We start from the raw sequence: 15,114 nt of genomic DNA on the forward strand, positions 1-15,114 counted from the left end.
TAGCGATTGTAAAATACTGTTTTTATATAGGCCTAGCACAATTCATACACAATGTAAATTACATTTACATTTACATTTATTCATTTAGCAGACGCTTTTATCCAAAGCGACTTCCAAGAGAGAGCTTTACAAAGTGCATAGGTCACTGATAATAACAACAAGATAGCCCCACATCATTGCGGGTAGTCAAAAACAAGAAGTACATATTGTGAACAACCAAAAAATAGTGCTAAATGGAAGAAACCATAAGAGCATGTAGTTAAACAAGTTAAATTACACAACTTTAATCTCTAAGTGCAGGGCTACCTGTAGGAAAGCAATAAAAATAGGATTAACTAAAATAGAATACAACAGAATACAAATTCCAAGTGTTTTACAAATGAACAGAAGTGTAAATGTAGTGTGTATTTATTAAAACAAACCCAAAAAAGTGTACAATTATGAAAATTATAAGTTGGAAAAATTATATGAAATATTCCATTTTAAATTAGAACGGACGAAAAATGTATAACTACTTATTTTGCGCAAACATGTCAGCTCTCAATTGTACGTAAGAGTGCTCTTGGGTGTGTGTAAATTCTGTTCTTACCTAAGAACAAATCCCAAATAAGAAAACATTGGTGAATGCCAGAATCTTCGTGAAAACTGCGTTAGTGGGGTTTGAGAACAAATTTGTTCGTAAGAACATTTGATGAATGAGGCCCAGTGTTGCCAAAATCCTACTCCCGTTCTAACTTGTACATTTTTGCTAATAATATCAAAAACCTTTTATGGCACACTTTACAGGGCACGAGGAGCCACCAAAATAATTTTGGGGTGTGTCAGATCTTATAGCCCCAATATATGGGGGGGGAGGATTTCGTCAGGTATGAAAAACAGTGTTGCCAAAATCCTACTCCCCCAGTAAGTTAAAAAGAAAAACTGAATTGCTCGAAACTAAGCGGAGGTAGTAGCCCGCAACTCGGCATACAGGCTGGGTGGAACTGGTCGATAACACTGCCGTACTGGGGGGGCATCCCCTGTGGGGATTGAGAGCAACACAGCGGTAGTCCTTTCGTAGTCCTCTTCATTGCAGAAAATACATGGGTCCACTTACGCAGCAGGCTCGTCAACCGGGACTGTTGGTCTTTGGTCTACCCCTCCCCCTGGAGGGACAAAACAGGATGGTCACCCTCAGATTCCACTCTCACTGGACGGATGTCCACTTCCACTTCATCCCTTCCTTTCGGCCGCAGGATCAGATGCCTCTGGCCCTGCACATCTGCAGGGTCTATTTGTACCACTTTTGCCTAGGGCCTACGGGAGGGCAGCTCCACCGGATACGGATGGGGGTTACAGATTCGAAAAGGTAATTTGCCTGCCTGCATCTGCACGACTGCCCTACCTACCCTCCACTCTGTCGCCTCACCCCCCCAGGTCCTCCACCACCACACAACATTCAGGGTGTCCGGAAGCTAGTGGGACACAAGCCCAGACTAGCATCTCGGTCAGGGAGGTAGCCGGACTGTATCCTGTAGCTGCAGCCGCACAGTGCCCTGGAAGTCCACTTCAGGGCAAGTTGCTTGTACCCGCCGGCACACCTGGAAGGCCCTCTCCCACGCCTTGCCAGCTCTACTTGGAATGGTCGACTTGAAAGCAGCCATCCCTGGGTGTCCATCCTGGAAAAGGGCCCCCCAGCAATGGCTTATCACGTTCATCCCCAAGATCCCATAGTCCGACTGGAGGCATTTATCCTCTACTATGACTACCCCCTTAGAAGGCACCACCACCCCCCTATTTCAAAGTCCAATCTTGCATAGCCGACATATGGCAGCTTCAGCCCATTAGCGGCCTTTAAAGATAACCAAGGGATCTCCTCTCACCCATGGACCTGCCCCTGTTGAACGAAACGTTGAAATAATGACTGGCTAAACAGAGTCACTTATAAACCAGTGTCTAATATGCAGGGGATAACTCTCCCCTGTACAATGACTTTGACCTCAGGGCACTCTCCAATTAATGCGGGCTTTGGGGGGATTTCAGTTTGGGTCCCTTCCTCAGCCACCTGCCCATTGGGGACAGTCTCTCTGCATATGCCCCGGTCGATCACAGCACAGGCATATGGGCTGCCCCTGGTCGTCTCACCTTAGTGGGCGCTCTTGTCTTCGTCCTTGGTTCCCCCAGTTGGACCGATTTGGGCCACCCCTGGGCCCAGGCTGGGGTTGGGGATGCTGATTTTCACGGAACTGTTGCTGTATTTCCCCCAGAATGCTCTCCTTATGGGTAGACATCTGTTCATTTACCTTAGCCAACACCTCTGCTTTCAAGGCCTCTCGGACCTCTCGCCATTCATCCACATATTTGACTGGCACGGGGGCTGGTGGAGAGATAAAGGTCCGTCTTGCACTGTCCTCTTCGGCATGGTGGTCTTGCTCCTGCTCAACTGCTTTTGCCTCACTACTCACATCTGCCAACTTCAGGGTGGGGTCCCGCCGTAACAACTTCTGGAGCTCCACCTGCACTGGCCCCGGGCGGAGACCAGCCACCAACTGGGACCGCAGCATCTCATCACCATCATCATCATCCGGTCTTGGCTCCCTCGCCGACACTCCCAGTAGCCGTAAGATAAACATCCCAACCCCTTCCCCAGTTTGTTGATAACAGGTGAAGAAATGGGCTCGTAGCTGGACTATGGTGGCTTTTTCTCCATACAGCCCCCCTAGTGCCTGCAATATCTTAGCTGGGGTATCGCGTTCTGCAGGGAGAAGTAACAGGATCCCTAGCCTCCCCTTGTAGTGCGCTTAACAGAAGAAATCTACCTGTTGGGCTTGGTTAAGATGCAGGCACGTAGAAAGGATACGACAATCAGCAAACCCTGCCTGTCTCTCCTTATCCCAAAATTTGGTACCCAAAAACCAAGGCATCACCACATTATAAGTCCCAGCACTGGCCACATCATCCTGCCCGGGCTCATCTGCTATATTGTCTATGCTCAAGGAGGATCCTGCAGACTACACCAAAATGCCGTTTCTAGCAGCACGCTCAGGTACTAGATCCTCCCAGGTCACAGACAATACCCAGAAACGGGAGTATGTTTATACTAGGGCTGGGCGGTATGACGGTATATACCGTGCGACGGTAGAAATGTGTCTACCAGGAGAGATTTGGCTATACCGTTTCAACCGCGGTATACTTTATACTATATTCTATATAGTTTAACTTCTATTTGATTTGCTATTTTCGTTTGACCTGAAGCACATTTGCGTTGGTCTGACGGAAATTTCAATGTGGAGTGTATTTTGTCTAAGCGGACCACATTCATGCCGATGCTAATTACTTATATATTCGATGTCCCATTCTGCAGGTAACCAGTTCGATTTGTTGTTCAAGTTTTATGTCTCGCGCTGTAAAATTCTTGTTGTAAAATTACACTGGTTGCGTTGCTAGCATTCTTGATCTAGGACAGGGGTCGGCAACCCAAAATGTTGAAAGAGCCAAATTGGACAAAAAACGATTCGGTCTGGAGCCGCAAACAGATTAAAAGCCTAATATAAGCCTTATAATGAAGGCAACACATGCTCTAAGTGTCTATATTAGCTATATTAGCCTATTATCAAAATGATAAGTAGGCTACAAATACCTAATGAGCATTCATTAAAAAAGCTAGCTAGCTTCCGTTACTTAGCAACCTAGCATAACACTCGTAGTAATGCTACTTCCTGCTAGTGTTACTTGTTAGCCTCCTCATTGTAAAATTTGAAGCCATATGATAAAGATTCCATAGTCGATAATATAGATAGGTACTTTATTAACCCCCGAACGCAAATTATTGTGTCCAGGTAGACAGATAGCTAGAAAGATCACGCAGTCCAGAAAATCTTTAATCGATAAGTTGGATTTTGTAGCTACAGTACAGTTTGAGTCTTTTGTTTTTAACTCAAGTGTTGTCTCATGTGAGGCAGTTGTTTTTGTTTGTAATAAATAATTGAGTGTGATGAAGTACGGTATGGTTATTTTGTACCATTTCTTAATTGAATTTACAGAACAATTACTATACCGTGATATATACCGTAACCGTGATATAAAATTACTCATACCGTGATGGAAGATTTTGGCCATATCGCCCACCCCTAGTTTATACTAAAGTTTCTTTTACAAAAAGGCAGGACTGTGGCACAGAACAGCTGTATCTGGGACCCCACTAGGTGCTAGGCATGGACCCCCCTTTTTGGCCAGCTATGCCCTAACCGGAGAGCCCCCCACAGAACAATATCACCCCACAGCAAGGTACTAAGGACCCACAGCAAAGCCACAGCAGAGTCACCACAAAGTCACAGCAAAGACACCACAAAGAGGAGAGCAGTCTTAGGCCGGGCAATAGCCGTCCATGGTGATCCCTGCTCCCACGTAACAGTCCCTTGCCCTCCCCAACAGCCTGCAGCATGAACAAATACAAATTGGTACTGGTCGGTCTGTCCTTACCGACCAGTATTAAAAACAATGAACCAGGCAGTCCATACAGTCAGCCCCCCACGGAATACCGTAGGCGAGGTGTGCAGTCACTATTGTCCAGTACGGCAGACACACGCCTTCGCCCGTTCCAGCGCAGAACCTGAGCTGCGCACGTCTGTCCGTTGTGAATGCCTCCGCAATAGCGCTGTGACGCGCAGCTCCTCCCACCTCTAGGCTTCCCCCAAGCTGCAGAAAACAAAATGCAGGACAGGAGTGCTTAGGCAACTCACGCCCCCAGCAGACAGATCTAGTGGCACATAAGCACAGGGGGGGTGGTGTAATGAACTTCCCTTTTTAAGGAGAACATAGAGCAGTTTGACAGTCAGCCTCAGAACCAGACCATACGCCGCGTCCGGAGTATCACCAGGGTCCTTAAATCAATCCGACGTCGCCAGCTGTAACCACCTGGCTGGGCTGGCAGCCAGGCTAGGCGCCTGTTACAAGGGTGTAGGTTTGGTGTCAGCTTTGGTAGGGACACTTGTTTGTTCAGAAATTATAATTTTTATATGTAGGGTAGGTCATTGGTTCAGATTTTATAGAGCTGCACTAGGCCTAGGAGTTACATCATCTGTATTGGACTACTGAGCAATGAAATCATATATGATGCATACATTTGGGCATCCCAATTTATAGCACCTTTTTACCATCTACAAGTATAAGTGTGAATGATAACAGTCATTGGTAACATTGTCTAAACGTCCCTTATAAAACTGCAATTTAATGCAATATTTACCAAAATGGACAATTCAATGTCTCACCTTAACCCCTGATGCTGATTCATCACCAACCTGCTCTACATCTGGATCTTCAGGGTGCTGTTTTCCTGCACAGTAATTCATCAATTTAATACAGACAGTAACCATGCTTAGTTGACTGCTGACATTGGTCGAGATTACAGGAATAGGCATATTACTATCCAAGGGATCATATAGGCCTACTTATTACCAGTTAATATCACTTTTGAGTTGTTAGCCTGCTGGTACTAGGCTAAACTAGTGAGTCAGGTGGCTGAGCGGTTAGGGAATCAGGCTAGTAATCAGAGGGTTGCCCAGTTCAATTCCCGGCTGTGCCAAATGACGTGTCCTTGGGCAAGGCACTTCACCCTACTTGCCTCGGGGGGAATGTCCCTGTAGTTAGTGTAAATCGCTCTGGATAAGAGAGTCTGCTAAATGACTAAATGTAAATATAAACTAGCATGGTCCTATTATGTGGTAAGGTTAGCTTTATCCTTCTGGCTTCACCAAGACAAGCTGCTGCTAACACACTGGTCGAAAGATTGCAGGCGCTAAGGATGTATTTAATACAAGCAAAAATTACATGCTCTACTACACTAACAATTTTCAAAACATGTTTCCATTGTAGAATGGGTGTCGGTGTAAGGCTAGCAGGTTTGCACTGTGTGTGTAGTTTTCCTACTAGCTAACTTACAACGAGCTTCTTGATAGCTACTTACTCTCTGGGTGGTGAAAAAACTTCTGATATCTCTCTTCTTTTTGGGTGACATTTTCCTATCTATAAAGCACACAAGGGTCATAAATATCAATGCTGAGACCAAACGAAATACTAATATGAGGCTTTATTATCTCCTGGTGTACTGCCAGCTCTCTTTCTGCCAGTAAGTCACGATTCACGAAGTGTTTCTGACCCTGCCAGCCACTTCAGCCAATTGAATGACATTGTCTTGTCTCGCAGCTCGAGGGCGCATTGGTTAACTTGGAAATGTATTTTTCACTTCTCTGGGCAACGAATATAGTAAATATAAAAATACAAATGAGTTTTGCAAATATAATGTGCAAAATATTTTTTGCGAAAATTAACAAAATATTGGTGGGGACAATTGTATCTTTCCAAAACTTTGGTTGTGACTAGTCCCTATGGACCCTATTCAAACCTACGCCCTTGGCCTGTAAAGGTAACGTCTCTGATTTTTGTTGCCAGTCAAAGATGAGCAGAGCGCCATGGTCGTTGTTTTGTTAAAAGCTTGCGTGTAGTCTACAGTGACATTGAAATGTATGAAGTGGGCTTTGCCGCATGTTGCCGATCAACTGAACTTTTATTGGTTTTATAAAATAATTTTATAATAAAAAAAATTAATTTTATAGGTTTATAAAAAAAAGATACAGATTTTATTTTGTGCGCGGTCTGAAAAATCTAGTGCGGAGCGAGTGCTAGCAGCAGCTTAGAGGGAACATTGATGGGGCTGCTTTTATTATTTTTTTTATTGCTTCGAAACTATACGATCATTGGAAAAATGCTGCGATTATGTCCCGCCCCGGACGCTCAGCGTCTCTGAGGGTGAATGGAGGAGTGGGGTGGCCTGGACGCTGGGTATCCGCATGATGATTGGAGGGTTTGTCGAAAGACTGCATCTCCTTTTGATTTACAGCGATTTTGTACGATAAAAAGTCACAGAAACTATTCAAGCTCAGTCCAATCGCGGATTTTGCAACTCGTTGAAAGAAAAACTGCGACCACCTGTTTCTTTGTATTTTCTTGGCGAAGTTGTTCATTTTTATCATACATTTCATACAATTATACACCACATTACTTGTTTCAGGTTCACTTAATTCCCACATTCCCTTCAAGTTTAACATTGTTTAGTTACATCGTTCGTTCATTCATTCATACAGTAGCCTAGGCTAGGCTAGTGTCAAAGGGGTGAACTAGCCAGTAAACTGGCAAAATAAATGGAAAATGTATATGATATAGGCCGAAAATGAGCTTCCCCCATTTGAAAGACCAGCAGCTGCCACTGATTTACATCTATGCTAAGCTTAAATAAGTAAAACTTCCTAAATATACAGATATCAATAAATAATACACTATACTAACCCTAAATACTAAAACTTCCTAAATATACAGATAACAATAAATAATACACTGTGCTAAGTGCACCTTATAACCTATTCTAACCTAGGTGGATGTGATGCTAAGATTGTGCGGTCATATTCTGGACTTCATCCTCTCACTCTCTCTTTCTCTTTAATGTATTTTTTTACACAGATGACGGGAATGAGAACGAAGTCCCTAGCCCCCCCAACAGCAGTCATCAGCTTAACTGGAAACAGGGACGACAGCTACTCAGACAGTGAGTGTGCACACACGCATAAACACACAGTCCATCAACCATACCGCCAGCTCATGCTTTGCACCACAAAATATCACATTGACCTCTCATGGACTACCTCATTTAGCAGACTCTCAAGGGAAGCTCATGTTTAGACACAGACACAAGACACACGCAGACACACGACATACACACGCAGACACTCGAGACACAGACACATGAAACACACACAGACACATAAGACAGACATTCACGAGACACACACACATGCAGACACATGAGACACACACATAATATGAGGCATCCCCGTAACAAGTCAGAAGGATGCCTGGACAGCCTCAAGGTAATTCCATATCGATCATGTTGTCACAAAGCTCTTTGTCTGTGGTGACTCAACACGCGCAGAACCGCAAAACAATGTTGGAACAATGGGTTCTAGGTTGTAGGAAGTCATGGAAACGGCAATTTATGTGTGTGTGGTGATGGCATAATCAGCTGTGAGTCTCTTAAAACAATAAGCAGTCAAAGCAGAGACAATCTTCTTAATGCTTTTATATGAATTGGGCATGTGTGTGTACAGTGTGTGTGTGTGTACAGTGTGTGTGTACCATCGCGCAAGCCCTGTGATCTACCCATGTTCCTTAATGAAAGCAGAGGAAGCAGTACACACGTTAAGGTACACTAGCACACACACGCAGACTGTTATGGAAGATCCTTCCCATGACCCCCCACACACGCTGTGGGAGACTTTCAAAAGACCATGATGCACACACACGCACACATACAGTACCAGTATTCACTCCACACGGTCACATGTGCTGTCCACAGGGTGGTCAGTGATTCCGTCATGTCAGAGCGTAGGCCAGCCGATATGCCTAACCATAACCCTAACCCCCCCCCCTCCCCCGGATCTTATCTCCCCAGCCCACACACACAGTTGAACAGTCTTTGTCATGCTAGTGCAGGAAGTATATGAGAGTGCGTGAGCCATCTTCTTACTGATATTGATTCTATATTTTGTTGTGTGTGTGTGTGTGGGGGAGTAGCAGTGACGTGAGCGACAGCTAAAGGCAGCCACTGAACTACACAAGGAACAAGGTCCCCCCCCATGAACTCACTGAACCAGACATAGGAACAGAGGTACACATTGAAATAGAGAAAAAGAGTGAGGCAGACTGAAACAGAGGGAGATATACACATATATATACACAGAGACTATACAATTTTACTTTTTCAAAGAATATTGTGAAACATGTTTTTTTATTTTTTAACAAAAGCCTGCATGGAATGTCAGGCACATACTAAGCAGTGTCTTCTGACTTTCACTTTCTTTCATCCAAACTTTACACAAGTTTGTGTTTGCACCAGTCAGCAGCGAGGCCAGCCAGGCACAAAATAACAGTGAAAGTTATATTGAATTTGACTGAATGCCAGTGAGTGTTGGTGAACATGTGTGTCAGGCGGCATGTTGTGTGTGTCGGGGGGGGGAGGGGAGGGGCGGGGGGGGAGGGGCGGGGCGGAGGGACACAGTGTCAGAGACAGGGATGGTGCAAGTGCCCATGAATGAAGGATTGTGTCGGGGCACTCAGCCTTTCTGTGACTGGCGAGGCTGGTACAGCTAGAGACCAAGGGGAACCGTTTCCTCCTCTCTCTCCTTCTTCCTTAATTTCTCTGTCAAAATGTGTACAAGATGCTATTTTAACTCGCAGCAGAATTAAGCGGCTTCTCGAAGGATAACGGTTGTCAACTTAGCCTCAGCTTCACTGCCGAGTGAGGTACTGTATGTGGTGTGTTTAGGGGGCTTACAATGTGTTTTAAATTGGGGATAGTTTTGGAAGTGAATTCAAGAGTAAATCAAAACGTTTTTTTGTGTGCATTTTTCCATATGTGTTTATATTTGTATTGTCCAACCCAAATGGATAAGAAGTGTATTTGTTATTGTTTTTCACACCCATTTTTCAATGTAGTATACCATTTTAAATGTTTACTAACAAAGATGGGTATGTTTATTGGTATATTCCCTTGAAATGTAAAATTATAATTTTTGCACGCTGACACTTTTAAGATATAAATTACATAGAAATGCTACCAATCTATAGAAAACATACTTTTCAAATGCAATTTACTTGAACTGTTGACCTTAATTGTTGGCTTGGAAGCCTATTCACCATAAGAGCATATGACACACCAACAGGCTTCCTCAGTGACCCAATCCACTCCCGTCACATCACTGTCATGATGACATGGACTGTATTTATGACTTAAGTGGCTTAAAGGATTAAAATCACAAAGGGCAATGAAATGGGAAACCAGTTAATTAACTATCATATCCACAACACCTATCCTTTTCGATCATTTCAAACATGTAAACATCAGACATGTAAGGCATGTTTCCCTCTCCATCTCAGGTATCTCCAGGAGGTGGGCTACACGGACACTATTTTGGACGTGAAATCCCAGAGGGTGAGGGCGCTGCTAGGTCTGGCTGGGGACCCTGGAGACAGGTCATTAGACCAGAAGACCGAGCCCATGGTCAACGGCACTGAACCGTCTTCCCTAAAGGACAGCGATATGGTCAGGTAGGTTCACAGCTAACGCAACGGTGTCTTGGTTGAATTTATATTGCTAATGTTGGGTGATGGTTTGTATGAAGTTAAAAGCACAGCCTGATAATCAATGACAGCCCAGGGTGTGCACATGTGAGGCCTTGACAGAATTGGAAGCTCAAATTTGGGATTAAGATCATGGCTAGTAGCTTCAGTCTGTGCAGCTACTGACATATCTAGGGGGGGATTTACAGTAGCAAGTAAATGAAGAAAGAGTGCTGTGTCCTTGTAGGTATCTCCCCCACTAAACGTCTTCTTTATTTTGTCCTTTCACTCCCTCCCTCTCACTTCCTTGCCACAGTAAACCTGACATGTCGGACTCAGCCACGGTACTGGAGGCTTTCAAGTTTATTGAAAGCGCCGCTGCAGAGTTCTGCGACGAGGATGACGAAGATGACAGCGAAGGAAGAGACAAAACCATCATGGATTTGGCCACGGTAAGCCTACCAAACACATCTACACATACAAGAAACTTCAAGAATGAGGGCCTGCCTGATGACAAATGAAGAAGTCTCTCGTCTACCCTATTGCTATGATAGTACCAAGACAATGAAGTCAATTGCCACATACAAGTTCAAGACTAAATCTAAGTATTTATTACAGATCTGTAAGGTGCGGGTGTCTGATACACTCAAGTTGAGCATCTCAGAAGACAATGAGTTGGGCAAGGACAATGAATACAGGATGAAGGGCAGTTAAATAGTATCACAGTATGGGAGGGGGGTGACAGTCAACAAAGCTTCACAAGCACAGAAAGAAGAGACAGCATTCATGGTTCTAGATAGCATTTGTTTAGTCTTTAGATAGAGCTCCTAAGAATGGCCTTGACGTTCCTCCTATTTTCCTTGTTCAAAGTTGCATGGCATTATACACTTTGGTAACATTTTGACCTTTGACCTACTCTCTAGTGTCACAGACATTTCCTTGTAACAAAGAACTAACTTATGGCTGTGCAGGCATAAGCAAGCTTTAGCAAACAGCATAATGACAGTTTCCGTGATACAAGCAACATAATTCATACATAGGCATATTTCTCTTCTTAACATGACCAAGGTCATGTTCTAATGAGCTAACATAGCAGGGTATAGATCAAACATTGTTTATTATATTCAGAACATTCAAAACAGTATAAAAGTAATATAGTAATAAATACCTGTAATCTTTATTATCGTTCATTGATCTGTGGTTAATGACAGACCTCTTCACAAGCCAGAGTTTGATGGGGTTCTAAAAAAAAAAAACTCGGCAAACATTTAAAAAACCATGGGCTTTATATTTGTGTTAAATATATTCAATGATCTAAACACAGACCCAAGTGTTTAATCAACATTTTAAGGGTCCTTTCTGATCTACTAAAGAAGTTTAGGAAGTGAATTCTTGAATTTATAAAAAAAAATATACATATACAGTGCCCTCCAAAAGTATTGGAACAGTGAGGCGAATTCCTTTATTTTTGCTGTAGACTGAAAACATTTGGGCTTGACATCAAATAATGAACGTGAGACCAGAGATCAACGTTTCAGCTTTTATTTCCAGGTATTTACATCAGGATCTGATGCACAACTAAGAAAATATCACATTTTGTTTGAATCCACCCATTTGTCATGTGATCAAAAGTATTGGAACAGATATACTTAAAACATATTTAAGTGAATAAGACTTAATATTTAGTTGCAAATCCTTTGCTTTCAATAACTGCAGCAAGTCTGTGACCCATTGACGTCACCAAACTTTTGCATTCTTCCTTTTTGATGCTTTCCCAGGCTTTCACTGCAGCCTCTTTCAGTTGTTGTTTGTTTTGTGGGGTTCCTCCCTTCAGTCTCCTCTTAAGCAGGTAAAATGCATGCTCTATAGGGTTTAAGTCTGGAGATTGACTTGGCCAGTCTAATACCTTCCATTTCTTGCCCCTGATGAACTCCTTTGTTGTTTTGGCAGTGTGTTTTGGGTCGTTATCTTGCTGCATGATGAAGGCTCTGCCAATCAGTTTGGTTGCATCTTTCCTTAAATTGGCAGACAAAATGTTTCTGTAGACTTCCGAGTTCATTTTGCTGCTGCCATCATGTGTTACATCCTCAATGAAGATTAATGAGCCCGTCCCAGAAGAAGCCATGCAAGCCCAAGCCATGACATTACCTCCACCGTGTTTCACAGATGAGCTTGTGTGTTTGGGATCATGAGCAGTTCCTTTCTTTCTCCAAACTTTAGCCTTTCCATCACTTTGGTAAAAGTTAATCTTTGTCTCATCAGTCCATAAAACTTTGTCCCAGAATTTTTGAGGTTCATCTCTGTACTTTTTGGCAAATTCCAGCCTGGCCTTCCTATTCTTCTTGCTAATGAGTGGTTTGCATCTTCTGGTGTAGCCCTTGTACTTTTGTTCATGAAGTCTTCTGCGAACAGTAGATAGTGATACCTTCACTCCTGCCATCTGGAGGTTGTTGCTGATCTCACTAACAGTTGTTTTAGGGTCTTTCTTTACAGCTCTCACAATGTTTCTGTCATCAACTGCTGATGTTTTCCTTGGTCTACCTGTTCGACGTCTGTTACTTAGTACACCAGTAGTTTTCTTCTTCTTCAGGACATTCCAAATGGTTGTACTGGCTATGGCCAATGTTTCTGCAATGGCTCTGATTGATTTTCCATCTTCTCTAAGACTCAAAATTGCTTGTTTTTCACCCAAAGACAGCGCTCTGGTTTTCATGTTGTTTTCACCTCTGAATACAGTCTGCATAGACAAAACCTATCTTACCCAATCTGAACCTGAGTGTAGACATTCAGTGGTATTTATTGATTGAATAATGTATGTAATAGGACACACCTGGGCAACAAAACACACCTGTCAGTTTCATGTTCCAATACTTTTGCTCACGTGACAAATGGGTGGGTTCGAACAAAAAGGTGATATTTTCTAATTTGTGCATCAGATCCTGATGTAAATACCTGGAAATAAAAGCTGAAACGTTGATCTCTGGTTTCACATTCATCGTTTGATGTCAAGCCCAAATGTTTTCAGTCTACAGCAAAAATAAAGGAATTGGCCTCACTGTTCCAATACTTTTGGAGGGCACTGTATATATAAAAAAACTGCATCCATAGCCAATGGTCTTATATTTGTGTTGAATGTTTGAACTATACCTTGTCCCAAGTGTATTAATCACATTTCTCATGGTTATTTCTGATTTACTAAAGACGTTTGGGAGTTTAATTCTTCAATTTGGGGACTTGCTTCAGTTATCTGCCAACTGCTGGTCCTCAACAGATGGTGAGGAAGAACACCTCCCCCTCTCCCTCCTCCACGTCCTCTGACCTCAGTGACGATCCCGACACGGAGGAGGCCCTGAAGGGCTTTGACTTCCTGGCCAGTCCGGACGAGCTGGATGGCTCACCAGAGTCCAGGAGTGCCGACAACAACGTAGACTGGGGTAAGGGGGGTTATAAGTGGGGGACTAACCAACTAATGATCGTACTCAGACCTTTTGGATCCATGATTGAGGACAATGGTGAAGCGTATTGAACAGTCCCTCATTCTGAGGTGGAGTTTGGAATAGAGAAATGGTACATCCATAAACTCAGCATTAACAGTAAGACCAAGGATTAAACAGCCTTTGTGAACCTAGTGGACATTTTTCAGGGGGTTTTGCGTTCATGTCCATTTGCTTCCTTTGGAAACTTGTCTGAGGAAAATACCATGGGGGAGACATCTGACAGCAGAGGTTTCTAGTGTGTACAAAAGTAGGACACTAGGACATAATGAGGAAAAAAGAACACATTTCCAGACTGTGCAGTGGAGACAACATATTAAAAGAACACTTTTACCTCCAGTATTACAGACAAACACGCATACAGGCTGACAACCTCCTCTGAATAACAACCTCAGGCAGAGCGTGTCATTTCTATGATACCTGAGCTGTCTTTATAATGTCCCCAGCTGGAAACCTGGCTGACCCCTCCATGCAAAGAAAAGAAACCCCCTTCACAGGCGTCACCTAGCAACACCTTTTGTTTACCTCCGCCAATGAGAGAAGAAGTTCCCACACAGTCAGTGGTTCAGAGAACACTTCACAGGTTCATGGCTAAAGAGGAATGTTTAATGCAGTTGCGTTCCATTTGCGGGGTGTTAAGCAAACATTTTTTAAGATAAAATGATTGGTTAATTACTCTGGGATTCTATCAAAACCCTATGATGGTGTTTATGTATTTATTTGTCACAAATGTTGTCATTGTTTATCCTTTTAAAGTGATTTAAGTTGGGGTGAAGATCTATAAACAGTACAGAGTTGTGTATATGTAAACACCACATAGGTCAATTTTGTTTTCAGAATCATTCTTTTTGAGTGCACCTGCAGGAAGTAGTTTGTCCAGTATCAGTCACAACCTCAAAAACGGTCTTCACCGAGTTCCAGTCTATGTTATCCATTGATCCTCTGTAAAGATACTGATAATCTCATTAATCGCCATGGACCATTTCTGTATAAAAACCTACCATTGTGTATTGGGATTTGGCCTTAGGTTATTGTAGTTGTTGGGGTTTTTAACAACAATCAAAGGCTCCTTAGGCTTGACAGTCCTTTCACCATATGCTTTGATGTGAACTGATCACTGCACAGTATATCTTAGGCCAAATCCCAATACTCTGGCTTAGCCTTACTCCTTACCCCTAGCCCTTAGTTTTGTGCGTTCACGTGAGGGTAAGTGGTGTCCCAATACTCTTTTTGATTGAGGGCTAGAGCTAATGAAGGGGTGTACACCCCTTAAAACCAAGCTCGGGAGCTTACTTGAAACCTAGGGGTATGCAGTGCTTGAAGTGGAGAAAAAAAGGTGCCAGTGCTCTCTTGCATTGGCAAATCATTATGAAATTTGAGATTTCTACAGTGAAAAACAAAACTTGGATTGCTGGTACAACAACAATTTATTGTTGGCCTATTCATTAACAACTTAATGCATAGCCTCGGG

At 43.2% G+C, this 15,114-nt stretch overlaps 1 protein-coding gene across 3 annotated transcripts in view; it reads left to right on the forward strand.

Moving 5' to 3' along the window:
• strn (striatin, calmodulin binding protein) overlaps positions 1 to 15,114 on the forward strand; it is an 85,116-nt gene that overhangs the window by 55,953 nt on the left and 14,049 nt on the right. For all 3 annotated transcript variants that reach the window (XM_047044317.1, XM_047044318.1, XM_047044319.1), the window contains 4 exons: positions 7,495 to 7,579; positions 9,967 to 10,137; positions 10,466 to 10,601; positions 13,421 to 13,583. In XM_047044317.1, coding sequence (XP_046900273.1) covers positions 7,495 to 7,579; positions 9,967 to 10,137; positions 10,466 to 10,601; positions 13,421 to 13,583 — 555 coding nt within the window. The remainder of the gene's footprint in view (positions 1 to 7,494; positions 7,580 to 9,966; positions 10,138 to 10,465; positions 10,602 to 13,420; positions 13,584 to 15,114) is intronic.

Source organism: Hypomesus transpacificus, chromosome 21 (genome assembly GCF_021917145.1).
Source record: "Hypomesus transpacificus isolate Combined female chromosome 21, fHypTra1, whole genome shotgun sequence".
NCBI classification, from domain to species: domain Eukaryota; kingdom Metazoa; phylum Chordata; class Actinopteri; order Osmeriformes; family Osmeridae; genus Hypomesus; species Hypomesus transpacificus.